Source organism: Nyctereutes procyonoides, unplaced genomic scaffold (genome assembly GCF_905146905.1).
Source record: "Nyctereutes procyonoides isolate TBG_1078 unplaced genomic scaffold, NYPRO_anot_genome, whole genome shotgun sequence".
Taxonomy (NCBI): Eukaryota; Metazoa; Chordata; class Mammalia; order Carnivora; family Canidae; genus Nyctereutes; species Nyctereutes procyonoides.
Window position 1 is genome coordinate 7,671,417 of NW_026575037.1, and position 14,500 is coordinate 7,685,916.

Consider the following 14,500-nt stretch of genomic DNA (forward strand, 5'->3'; position numbering starts at 1 on the left):
TTTCTGGGATAGAACAAAAATACTATATCCAGAAAAATTTTATTCTTAAAAATATGAACTACAAAAGAAGAAAAAAAGTGACCCAAGTGTTCAACTTAATAAGTTAAAAAGTTAAAAAAACTAAGGTAAATCAACAAAGTAGAAAATTGAGGAAATAAATGTGAGCAGAAATCAATGAAATATAAATTCTATCTATAGATAGAATCCACAAAGGCAAAAGTTGGTTCTTTTAAAAAAATAAGAGAATAGAGAAGTATCTGCCAAATTGATGGCAAGGGAGGAGCATAAATAATAAAAACATTAGAAATTTTTTCAAAAAACATTCACAGATAGCTGAGATTTAAAAGATATGAAACATTATGAACAACTTAATGTCAACCAATTTGAAAATATACAAATTGGTAAATTGTATAATTTGACTTAAGAAAAACAAAGTCTGAATAATCCTGTAAAAGCAAATAAACCAGAGAGGTAGTTACAAAATATTAACCAGATCCAGATGTGTTTTCAAGCTAATTCTATCAAACTAAGAAGAACCAGATCATTTTATATAGGCTTTTCCAGAGAGCAGAAACAGAGAATAATCACCAATGATTTTATTAAACTAAGGTAATCTTGATAGTGTAATCTTCCAAAATTAGGAAAACAGTAAATGAGAAGGGGAAAAATCACAGGCTAACATTATTCATTTAGATGCAAAAATTCTGTATTAGGTATTAGCAAATTGAATACAACACTGTATGTAAAAGATAAAATATGACCAAATTGTATTTATCCCTAGAATGTAAGGCTGAATGTTTAAAGTTCATAACTACAGATAATTGCTCCTACCCTAGCCTTGCTGTCTTTAGCTGCTGGCATCACTGCCTAGGCTGCTTCTTACCTCCAAGCCAAATAGGTGCAGCTACCAAAATTTCTTGCAACAGCAATAACTACTCACATAGTCTGAGTGAGTCCTCAATCAATGGACCCAGAGGCCAACCCTCCTCAAAATCACTGAGATTAAATCTTACAGGATACTTAACCTTAAATTCATTACAGACAACATCCAAAGCTATAGCTCCCCTTGCCTCTGCGGCCTCCATAGTACCTGCCCACTCCCAACATGCCATTGTCATAATACTCTACTGCATTGTCTTCTCCAACCCCTTCCTTCCGCTTCCTCTCTAAAAGCAGCACTCTTCCCTTTATCTTCAACCTTTCCCCCAAATGTTCCTTCCACATCTTCCATAACTGAAACTTGGTTCTTCAAAGAAGGCATACTTTCCCTTTATCACTTTCCAGTGATTATTCTTTCAAAGATCCAAATATCATTTTTAACACTCTCCTTTACACCAGATCATTATTACTACTTGCCTCTGTAAAAAATTTTACATACTTTTTAAAAGGCTCATGCTATTTATCTGTATCACTTTTCCTCCATTCCTGTAACTGTCAACAGATCTTCTAATCATTCTCCCTCATTTATCAAAAATTACTCTACTCACACAGCCTTCCTTTTATGCTTCAAATTTTATCATGTTGAATGTTATCATTATTTTAGCAAACCACCCTTCCATAATCTGGACTATTTCATTGACTTCCTCATTTTTTTTTTTAAGATTTGATTTATTTATTCACGAGAGACATAGAGAGAAAGAGAGAGGCAGAGACATAGGCAGAGGGAGAAGCAGGCTCCATGCAGGGAGCCCGACGTGGACTCAATCCCAGGTCTCCAGGATCAGGCCCTGGGCTGAAGGTGGCATTAAACCGCTGAGCCACCCAGACTGCCCAACTTCCTCATTCCTTGACCTTCAGTAACCTACTTCACCTCAGCCATTCACGTCATTTGTTATCTATGTGTTATTTCTTCCCAAATCACTATGCTAGGCATTCTTACTTATGATCACAATCATGTCTCCTTATTTACTTGTCAACTATTACAAAAATTTGAGGTCTTTGGTTTCTTCTAGATCCCCACTGTATTGGTGTTTTTATGTTACATTTCCAATTCATCAAAGCATTCTGTCTCTCCCTCTCTCTCTCTTGCTCTTTCCTTTACATTTCTAATACATTAAAGAATTCTCAATCTCCCCCTCTCCCTGCCCCACTTCCATTTCCATCTCTTCCCTTCCTTTTATATTCAGCTTAGATTTCATGGTTCATCATTAAAATAATACCCTTAATATTCTTATCAAAATCCTAAATTTTCTAGTCCTTCGGTTTCAAGTTCTTTGTTAGAAAAGACCTACAAATACTACTTATTTCCTTTTCAAAAAATCTGAGAAGACCGACTACTGGGGGAAAATCACACAATTTCATTCATTTATTGTTACTAACCTCAAATGAGACTGTACTGCTACACCATCTGGTAATCCCATTTTTCTTTGCTTGACTTTATCTCCCATTCTTGGCAATAATTCTTTGAAACCTTCTTTATTCTCTTTCTTTACTCTCAGCAGATGACCTTGCCAACTTCATAGAAATCTGAAGGTATCACAGAAGATCATTTCAACTTTCCACTATCAAACCTGTAAGCCCATATACACTTGCACCAATTTTCTTCACTCTCTGAGGTATTTATATTAGACATTCCTTCTCTCAAGGTCAATAGCCATGTGTGCTTTAGAGACTATCCTCAGGAATCTTAAACTCGTGCTTTCTTGCTTCTGTACAATTATCCCTCCTGCTTCTACATACTCCTTTTCATTAATATCTTCCCCCTCAATATGTATGTGCCCCACTAACTATGAGGTTTAACATGTCACTTTCCTGAACCTCACACCTCAATCTCTGAATTGTTAAAATGAAAATATTATATACATTGTAAAACATTATGAGATAGTTTAATGTTACAATTTGTTCCAACCTAAAGATCAAAGGATTAAGTGACTTCCCAAGATGGTACTTCTTAATTACAAGATCTAGGCATATAATTTATAATTAAAATTTGTAAAATGTTTCCCTAAATAGTGCTAACTTGAAAGCATAGATTATTTTTTAAACGTTGTTATTTTTGTTCAGATACAGATATTGTAGTCTAGTGTCTTAGCTTACTGGTATTCAGAATTTTAATCACGGGGCCAAGCAATCTAGTGTATCTACAACTAAATTGGTTTGACTAAAATAAAACCTAAGAGCTGATTAAACTATCATCATCCGTACCATTAAGTTCCTCTTCACAATTCTATTATAAACAAAAGATCTCAACAAACTAAACAAATTGAGTGAAAGATCTTTTATTAAAAGATCAAGCCTTTTTCTACAGGGCTCTCCGGGATCAGAATTTCATGAGTTCCACAGAACTCTAGCTTTATTTGATGGTGCTAAGTGTGTAAAATGTTTATATTTTTACAAAGATGAAAAGGAATAATCTATTTCTCATAATTGAGACAGGTAATAGCTACTTACTCAAATGTCTATCTTCCTATGTGTCATTGGATACAATACATAATAATGTGCACTGAACTTATATCCACCAAATTTGGACCCATTATCAAATCTTTGCTCTGCTTACACACAAGAGTATTGTAAAAATCCATTGAGATAATGTATATGAAAACACTTTAGAAAAGGCAAAAGCAGAGACAACTGTCATTTCTAACTCCACTTTTATCACTTGTCCTTAACCAATAAATCAAAACCCATTAAAGTATTAATTTACCTTTTAATAGGTTGTGAAGTGTATGAGAACTCACTGACTACCTTTAGTGACTATCAACATATTTCAAATAAAATTATTAAGGTCATAAATCAGAACAATTTACTAGATATTTATTATACATTGGCTAGTTTATACTTAGACGATATTTTAGGTAAAAGCCAAAAAACAAATATGCATTGTAAAAGAGTTTGATTATTCCCAACTATTTTGGTAATATAGTTATGAACCTATTGACCTTTGAATACTAAAGGAGTAGTTAAAAGGGAAAGACATTTATTTACCCACAAAAATGTCAAAACAGAAAAGAGGGAAACAGAGGTCCTAAAGGAAAGGCAGATTGTGGTGAGGTAATAGATGAGTTGTATTTTTAGGGTAATAATAGTAACTATTTCCTTAGGGAACTTCTTTAATTCTCTTCTCTCTCACATATTTAAGATTTGATATATACTAAAAATATATGTGTAATAAGTATCCTGTGATGAATGCCATCAATTCTTTCCCTCTCTGCATGTATGTGCTACTTGTCCATTGAGAAGTGAGCCTCTTTTCCCTGTCCTATAGGATCTAATCTGGGCCTGTTTTCTTTGACCGATAGAATACAGACGAATGACATTCTAGGATTTCTGAGCTCCCTTCTTTAAGGAGTAACAATTTTCCACTTCCTTCTTTTTTGAACACTTATTCTTGGGGCTCTTCCTTTTTGAATTCAACTACCATACTTTGAGAAACCTAAGCCCTGTGGGGAGGTTATGTGGTGAAGTAGTAGATAAATTGCCAACTATGTGGATGAACTATCTTGGATGTCACAGCCTGTGGACAATTGAAGCCACAGTCAACATCATGTAGAATAGAAGAACCTTTCAGCTGAGACAGCTGAGCCCAGTCCATTCACAGAATAATAAATAAATGAAAAATCATTAATGAAACCATTAATAAAATGGTTAATGCCAGTAAGTTCTGAGATTGTTATAAAGAGAAAACCAAAATAGAAACTGGTACATAGAGTTGTACTGGGCCAAAACCAAAACATGTACCCTTCACTTTGTAACTGAGCAGGAGATGAAGGCTTTTAGGAACTTCAGGAAACAGAAGTGGCTAGAACAACGGGGAAATTGTTATTGAAAGGCAATCCTTGTTATGAAAGGCACTTTCACCTGCAGTAATGTGAAAGGTAGAACCAATGAACACATAGAAATCACTAAAGGGAAGAAGCAACTGAATAAGCTTCTGCATCTGGACAAGGAGTTTTCCCGGCAGAATTCTGAAAATGCCAAGTGACTTTTAGCTGGCTATGATTAAATACAGAAAAAGAGAGAAACTGTTCAGTTTTGGAACAAACATTGTAAGAAATATACCTTGAACACTTTTTCCAGAAAAAGAAATTCTCAAGGAGGAAATGACCTTTGGCTAATGGTCAACTCCAGAGAACTGCAAGTAAAACCTATAGCCTCAGGGTCAGTTACAATCAAGAGTGCAGCTATAACAAATTTTAAGTCTTCAGAAATATTTAAGCCAGTACTTCATAAATCTCTCAGATGACAAAAAGACTTCCAAGAATCTTATAAGTATTTTAAGTATTGCAGTCCATCCACTTAGCAAGGCAACTGGTACCTAAGATTCTTAAGGATGTTGTCCCTTCAGCATCCTGACATTTAGCTCAAAGTTGAGGAAAAGGCCAGTCTCAAACAGATCTGTGGGTGCCTTTTGTTGAATGGAGTGGATTTTAATTTGATTCATAGAAACTATGCAATATTTTTAAAGGAATTACATAAGTTTGGTCTAAAAGGAAGAGACAATTCAAAATTAAAAAAAAAAAGGCTTCTAGGCCTTCAACCTTTGAAAATCAGGAAGCAAGTTGAGAAAGCTTTTCAACTTCAAACAAGCCATTCTCATGGAAAAGGACAACTCAGAGTCAAAAATCTCATAAAGAAGGGTCAATGGATGAGAATTAGGCCCTAAACAAGCACTCCCTGCTCCTGGAATCATGATGAATGAGACATGTGCCCAGCTAGGGTTCAGAATTGCTATGGACCATTTCCGGCTTTGCACCTCCCATTTTCCCTTTTCGAACAAGAAATCTATTGCTTGTCTTGCTACTGTATGCTGGATGAGAATGGGGAAGTAAAGTTCTTTCTTTAGTTCATGCATCTTCATATTGAGAATAACTATAGTAAAGGTGGCTCATATGTATCTGAAATGGATTTAAATGATGAGATTATGGGCCTTGAACCTGAGGACATATTTAGATGAAGCTTAAAGGGGTCTTGTGAGGTGGTAAATGCATTTTCCACATGTCAGGGACATGAATTGCTATTTGCAGAGGGTATAATGATCATCTCCAAAGATAGTTACCACCAAGCCCTTTCCTTCTCATATATGCATATCCATTGGGAAGTATAGGTTTTTCCCTTCATCTTTAATCTAGGCTGGCCCTATAGATTACTTTGACCAATACAATAGTGGTGTACTGAGATTTCTAAGCCAGGGCCTCAGGAGGACTCATGGCTCCTACTTCTCTGTTCTTGGAATGCTCACTCTTGGGAGGTTATTTCTTGAATCATGACAGGAAGAAACCCAGCCATTCTTGACAGAAGAACCCCAAGCCATTTGGAGAGGCCACATAGAGAACTGAGATGTGGTAGCTGGGTTTCCAGCTGACAACCAGTATCAACTGCCAACCACATGAATGAGCTATTTTGGATATTTCAAACCCAATCAAGCTTCTAGAAAATTGTAGCTCTAGTCAACAGCATGTAGAGAGCAACCCAACTGATTCCTGTTAATTCAGAATTGTGGGGGGGGAAATTAAATCGTTGTTTTAAGTCAATTAAGTTTGGGGTCGTTAGTAGTTGGCAGCCAAAATAATACATATGTCAATACATTAAGTAAATAAGATGAAGATCAAGTAACTCACTTCAACTCGAGAACAAAAACAGCTTATGTTTCATTTATTTATTTGTTCCTTCTTGCCTTCCTGCTTTGCCATCAGTCCTACCAGAAATCTTAGTAATTTTGGCATCAGTCCTTCAATTTTTTTTTTTTTTTTTTTATTTATGATAGTCATACACAGATAGAGAGAGAGAGGCAGAGACACAGGCAGAGGGAGAAGCAGGCTCCATGCACCGGGAGCCCGACGTGGGATTCGATCCTGGGTCTCCAGGATCGCGCCCTGGGCCAAAGGCAGGCGCCAAACCGCTGCGCCACCCAGGGATCCCTGGCATCAGTCCTTCATATTAAAAAATTTATCTAAATGTATTCCTGTGTAACAAAATTTGCTTGTTTTTAAACTTCAAAAAAGCTATCATACTGCATGTGGGCTTCTGAGACTTGCTTTTTGGGTCTTTCTTCCTATTAAAAGGACAAAACTCACAATTTATTTTTCATTCTCTTGTCAATGAACATTTGAGTGGTTACAAAGAGGGCTGCCTTGAACATTCTCATAGATGTACTCTTGTACACCTATGGAACATTTCTCTAAGGTATATTTGTAGAAAAAGAATGGTCAGGTATTAGAGTATTAGAGAATGTAAGTAGTTAACTTCACAAGATAATGCCTGTGTATTGGTTTATAATCCCACCTGTAAATGTCTTCTTGATGCATATCTTCTTCATTAATATTGTCATATCTCTTAATTTTTCAATCTATTGGATGTAATTCACCACGGTCTTAGTTGATCATATATGAGACTAAACATCTTTTCATGTGCTCAGTCACATCCTCTTAAAAGGTCTGGTTTGTCTTTTGCTCATTATTTCTACAGTACAATGATGAATAGAAGTGATGATAAAATAAGCATTCTCATTGAGTTCCTCATTTTTAATGTGCATCTAGAACTTAGTCATGCTGCATTATCCTTTTTAAAATAATGTTGAATTTAGCTTATCAATAGTGCTTTTGGTTTTCACATCTGTTCATGTATGTGATGAGTCTGTAAACTTTCTCTTCTCCTACTGAATGTGTCTGATTCTATTATCAGTAGAAGTTATACTGGCTTCAGTAGAGCTGAAGAGAATTCCTCATTACCTAGCCTTTGGGAGTTTGTATGAAATGTTGAGATAGTATGGTCCTTGAAAGAGAAACATCTGTAGATGTGGGCTAGATGTTCTGCCAAAAAATTATTTACTATTCAACACTATTGAATAAGTCCATGTAGCTTGTCCATTTCTTCTTTGGACAATTTAAGGAAATGCCATTTTTCTAGATCTTGATCCATTTTACATTTCAAATATATTAAAATGCTCATCTGTATCTCTATGGGTGAGGACTCCTTTTCAATCTTGTACTGTTTTCTTCTTGTTCAATTATGCCAATTTTACTGTTATCATGAAAACAGCTTTGACATTGTGATATTGTTTTCTAATTCACTGATTTCTTCCTTTGCCCATACCTCCATGCTTTACCATTAGGTTTATTCTGTTGGTCTTAAGTTACATACTTAGGCTTTTTCTTTAAGCATTTAAATTCATTCAGCGCTATTTCTGCTACATCACCCAATTTTTCTAAATGCAGTATTTATAATTAGGTTCTATGTATTTGTTTTCTTCTTTCATCTAGGTTTTTAAAAACTTGTAAATGTATGACTTTTAAAAATTTAACCTTTATTACTAACCTCTTATTTCGGATCATCCTTTGAATACGGATTTTTAAAACTTTATTGTGACTTATTTCATGCCTAATACATGGTCAATTTTTGCTAAAATAAAATGCTTAAGAATATTCTCTAATTGCTGATTATTTTAAATTTGTCCATTGAATCCCAGAAAAGATCAAATGCTACTCACATATGCAAGTCCTTTGAAAATGGTAAGGCAGTATAAAATATAGCAAGTATGAAAGTAATATATACATGCAATAGCAGAAACCCAATGTAACTGCATGCCACAAATGATGTAATGATTCTTGTCTAATTTGCATTTTCAGAAAAGACTGTTCATATGTTACAACAGCAGCTAAGTTTACAACAATTTTTCTTTGTTCTTTGCAAACAAAAAAAGGTTAAGAATTTGCAGACAAGTCTTGGCAAAAGGATATTCTGAGGCAGCTTTGCCAATCCCTGAGAATATTGTTGACTGCATTGCCTAAATCTGTTTTTTTCATTCATTCTTTGGCTTGGTTTATCAGAAATTGGGATCTGTTGAAATCTCCCACAATATTGTTCAATTTGTTGGGTTAGCCTTATTAATTTTGAGGCCATTTTATAAAGTATGTGCAAATTTAAAATTGATATATATTTCTAGTGAATTGTTCCTTTTATCATTTAATGGTCACCTCCTCTTTAATAATACTATCATAAAATCCAATTTTAATTTAGTATCACTAAAGCTACACAAATTTTGTCTGTTTTCATCTTTTAAAAAAATCCAGCCTATAGCTAGGTTTTAAAGACCTAATCATTCTGTTGTTGAACTGAGTTTAGTCTATTCATGTTTAATTGATACTACTTGACTTGTTACTATTATACTAATTTTATTCCTCCTCCACCCCTTATTTCTTTTGTACTGTTATTGTCTTCCTATTCCACTATTTTAAAGTTTTCCTTTAAAACAATTCATTCTGTATCTATTACTTTAGCAGTTACACTTGATATTTTACTAAAAATTTAAAGTTAAACAGTATCTTAACCTACCTTCTGGACAATGAAAGCATCTCAGAACATTAATTCTAATCACCCTCCTCCCATCTTAAAAGCTATTATCCAGTTTTTCAATTATACCTTAAAGTCCACATTCATGTTGCATAAAAATGTTTATTTAATTTTACAGCTGTTTACAATTTTACTTCTTATAAACACTTAATTACAACCTTTTTATATTAACAATACCTTTGATTTATATCATTGTATTTGTTCACGGGTTCTTCGATTTCAGATCATCTTTGTGGAAACATTTTCCTTCTTTAAGATCATTCTTTGTAGTTTCTTTATTGAAATTCTGTTGATAGTAAAAGTCTGTTTTTCATCTGAACATTTCAGTTTTGCTTGGTACAAATTCTAAGTTGATATAGTTTTTCTCAGAACTTTGAAGGCATTATTATTCCACCATCTTTGGGTACATTGTTGCTATTGAGAAGCCTACTGAGTATGTGACTGTCTTGCCTTCATTGATGCTATTTTGATTCCTTTGAATGCTTTTAAAATCTTGTGCTTCATATCTTGTAGTTACACTACTTTGGATTTAGGCATGGTTTTGATCCATTTATGTTTGGGATATACTGTGCTTCCTAAAATTATTGAATTCATGCTTTTCAAGTAAGGAAAATAGTTATCTTCAAATATGCCACTCTTCCATCCTCTTTTTCTCTCATAATACTTCTGGTTTTTATAATTCTTCCCTCCATATCTCTAAAGTTCTCTTTAATATTTGCATTTTCTAGCTCCTTGTTTCTCCTTGCTGCACACCAGGTAATTTCTTTAGATCTCACTTCCAGTTTATTTATTGTCTCTTGAGTCTAATACAATATTCAACATGTCTGAGGGTTCTTTTTTTTTTTTTAATTTCAAGTAACATATTTTTTTCATTTTTGCAGTTCTTTCTTTTTTAGATCTGCCTGTGGTTCCATTTTTCATAGATGTCAGTGATAAGAACTTAGAGAAGTGAATTATTTCTATAGGTTCTTTCTCACACTAGCTAGTTTTTAATTTGCACCTGGTAATATCTAATCATAATATTGCTTTATCTATGGAAGTCCTGAGCCTTAACTTGCTTCTGCTATGAGCTACAGGGTACTACAAACTAAATGCCCACTTCAACTGTCCTGGCTGGAACAGCATCTCAGATTCAGATTCATTTCCTTGTTTCTAATCCAAGGCAGATTGCATATGGTTATGTTGCAATTGGTATTTGCCATCTGAGCAACCACTGCCCACTTGCATGCTTAATATAGTATTCACAATTCCCAACCAAAATGTGTTCATTTTTGTGAGTAAAAATAGAGGTATGATTCTCAGAAACTTCCCCTACTTTCTTTGACCCGATTAATGCATTCAAAAATAGATTTTGTTCAGGATTTAGTTGTTTTTCAGTACTTAACCTAACGTACTGCTAAAAGTAAAAGTCTTATTAAATATACTAAAATGGGTATAATATACTAACCTGAGAAAGCACGTGATTTATGGCAAGCCTTAATAATTCAAACCTCTCTGGAAAGGTTTCCTATCCCTTGACCAGAACTCGATCACTATTTTGAAACTGAGTATACATTAGAAAGGTCCTAGGATATGAACTTATCCAATAGATTGTTGTCCCACTTTGTAAAAATTTCTCGCATTATTCTAAGATACTCAGTTAAATTTACAATATATGATCCAAATCAACAGGACTAAAATCTATAAAAATAAAGTATCATTTTAAACATTTTAAAAAATAGGTAATAAGGATTTGTTACAGCAACTTCCATCTATATGCACAACTTTATTTTTGGAAGCCTGAGCCATCTATAATATAAGCAGGGCTAAACAAGGCAGCTGGTGATTTCATTTTAGTCAGAAACCTAATAGGCATTATGACAGCAGAGGTGGCTGCTCTGGTCTTAAATGCAGATGGACTGTTTGCATCTTCATTATTCATAATGATTGCTTTGTGTTCTCTGGAAGATCAGGAAGCTCTCTGTGTCTCACCCTAATCACTGAAGTAATGAAAGGAGATTCCCGCAGCAAAGACTGCTACCGCAACTGCTGCAATCACACCTACAGGTAAAGCAAACAAAAAACAAATGGTCATGGGATAAGCAAAACAAAGGCTTAACTGATCCTAGGCTCTGAAATGTAGGTAACCCACGGGCTTAGACAACAAGATGCACCTGCACAAACACATGCTCACACACACGTATATATGTATTAAAAGCCAGCCAGTTGGGCAGCCCTGGTGGTGCAGCCGTTTGGCACCGCCTGCAGCCCCGGGCGTGATCCTGGAGACCTGGGATAGAGTCCTGCCTCAGGCTCCCTGCATGGAGCCTGCTTCTCCCCCTGCCTGTGTCTCTGCCTCTCTCTCTCTGTCTCTGTGTGTGTCTCTATAAGTGGATAAATAAAATCTTAGAAAAAAAATAAAATAAAATAAAAGCCAGCCAGGCTTAGGAGGAAAATATAGCAATAAGCTGGATAGATGGCAAAGGCTTGACTGATAATCATGTACTTCACCACTTAGCAAAACCTTTAAAAAGAAAAAAAAAGTATCTCTCACACACTTGTGCACACACATCTGACAGAAAAACTCACACATCTTTAAAAAGTTTCTATAAATATGCACACTGACATTCCAGCTGTCCCAAGGTACCCAGTTTCAACCAAAAGACAGTCCAATGGGCAGCGGGTCTCAAACATGACAAGTCAAGTCGTTTGTGTAAATATTAAAACTAAAAAACTCAGATTCCACAATTATAAAATCTAAAAATTAGTAACGTTTGTATTGGCAACTTTTAGTTTTGTTTATTTTTTCTTAATAACTATAAGTTAACCAAAACAAAACTGACCAGAGTAGTCTAGACAGACACACACATACACATGCACTTCGATACAAAGAATTTAGGCAATTATATAATGAGTAAGTTCCAAGAAAAACAACTAAATCTTCTGGCTTCTAACTCTCAGTTAAAAGTCTTAATGCTTATAAAGTATTTCTCAAATTGGCACTCCACTTAACAATAGTCTACATGTTCTTTTATCAATAAGTCTGAACCATGTTAAAGTAATTGCCACACTTCTTTGGAGTCTTTAAAATTCTAAAGTTCATTACAGATTTTCAGACCTGAATTTGACTTTTTTCATAGACTATGTATCAGAATTTTCTACAATAGCTGTTTTGCAAAGAACACCAGCCTAGAAAGCATTGGCCCAACTATACTAATTAATTCCTAAAATGCAACAGGTTTTTCTTCTAAAAACACCAAAAAAGGGGTGCTTGGGTGGCTCAGTCTGTTAAGCACCTGACTTTTGATTTCAGCTCAGGTCATGATCTCAGAGTAGTAAGATGGAGCCCTATGTTGGGTCTGCCCTGGTATGAAACGTGTTTAAGATTCTCTCTCTCAGGCACCTGAGTGGTTCAGTCAGTTTCAGGGTCTGCCTTCAGCTCAGATCATGATCCCAGAGTCTTGGGATTGAGCCTTGCATTATGAAGCCTCCTTAGCAGGAAGCCTACTTCTTCCTCTCCCTCTCCCTCTGCCCCTGCCTCCCAATTGCATGTTCTCTCTCTCTCAGTCTCTAAAATAAATAAATGTTTCTCTCTCTCTCTCTGCCCCTCCCACCCACTCTAAAAACAAACAAAAACACCAAAAAAATTAATAGGAAGTGTCATGTTTGAAGGCAATTAGGATAATGCATTATTTATAAATATTTCCATCTCTTTCATCTCCAGGGTCTAGTACTTTCCATAATACTCAACAAATACCAGCTTAATCTAGCACTTCTAAGAAAGCAAAATGTAATGGAAATAATTTTAAAATAATAAGAAAACCAAAGTCCAACATAACATCTTTCAATGTTATAAAGGAAATTAAATACCTATATTTTGCTGAATTTTCATTATTACTGCAGTTTTAATTGGTTGTTTTGGTTGTTCATCATCTGTGTTGTCCAATGAAGCTTCAGTATTCATAGAGTAACTCACACAAGCTGTAAGAGGATAATAATAATAATCCTAAATAAATGGGAATTATTAAATTATTTAAAGTAAGTTTTAAAGAAGAACATTATAAAGAATATATACAATGAGCTCCAATTCCTCCAACTTGACTTTTTTACAACACAATTTGCTCGTCAAATGCAGGTTAATTAAATTTCATGGAATATATGTCAAACTGACAATTTTAAAAATACTATAGTTTTATAATTGACTGAAACCAGAAACCAGAGAGTTAGTTCTAAATGACTCTCACAAATTATGGGAATATAAATATAGTAAAAAAATATAGTAAAAAAATATAGTAAATAAATAATAATATGGTAGGGAAGTATAGATGATATAGACAATTTAGATAACAACAAAGATAGTAAACAAGTGATTTGTATAGTAAACAAGTAATCTGTTTCTTATATCGTAGTAAAAATAAACTGATGCCAAAAATCAAACCAGATAGGAGCAGAGTAATTTTCACTCTTAGTTGGAATTAATTTCTATCATTCTTATTGGTGGCTTAACAATAATTTCAAATAATTAGTTATTAATATTAAAAACAGGGATTAGCAATTGCAGTCCCATGAGGCAAACCTTATGTGCCCCACAAAAAGTAAAATATTTACTATTTGGCCCAATACAGAAAAAGTTTGCTGACTGGATCTAACCTGAAATTTGAAATATAGTAGTCCTCCCTTATCTGCAGTTTCAGATACCTGCAGTCAACTGCAGTCCAGTAGCAGATGATCCTATTTCTGACATAGAGTCAGCAGGTCAACAGTATCCTAATGCTATGTGTCACCATGCCTATATCATTCATCTCACTTTATTTCACTATGAGACATTTTATCATCTTACATCATCACAAGAGGGGTGAGTACAAATATTATATTTTGAGAAAGAGCACATTCACATAACTTTTTTTACAGTATACTGTTATAACTTATTTATTATTTTTTTTAATCTTTCACTGTGCCTAATTTATAAATTAAACTTTATCACAGGTTTGTATATTTAGGAAAAAGCATGGTAGATAGAGGGTTCATAGTATATAGAAAGGTACTGTGTGCAGCTTCAAGCATTCATTGGGGTTCTTGGAACTTATCCTCTGCAAATAAGGGGGTCTACTGTATACAAGCAAAATATGATCATTAATTTAACCTTAAAACACCTCAGTGTTAAACAAGGCAACTACCTTATCTCATTTTACAGATGGAAAATAAAACCTGAAAAGTTAAGTGCATATTTGAG

The 14,500-nt window shown here is 34.5% G+C and overlaps 1 protein-coding gene across 2 annotated transcripts in view; it reads right to left on the reverse strand.

Moving 5' to 3' along the window:
- Positions 1–9,370: 9,370 nt before the first annotated feature.
- ODR4 (odr-4 GPCR localization factor homolog) overlaps positions 9,371–14,500 on the reverse strand; it is a 40,605-nt gene continuing 35,475 nt past the window's right edge. For both annotated transcript variants that reach the window (XM_055319338.1, XM_055319339.1), the window contains exons 14-15: positions 13,138–13,248; positions 9,371–11,328 (exon numbers count right to left, since the gene is read on the reverse strand). In XM_055319338.1, the coding sequence (XP_055175313.1) occupies positions 11,261–11,328; positions 13,138–13,248 (179 nt within the window). In that variant the 3' untranslated portion in view covers positions 9,371–11,260. The remainder of the gene's footprint in view (positions 11,329–13,137; positions 13,249–14,500) is intronic.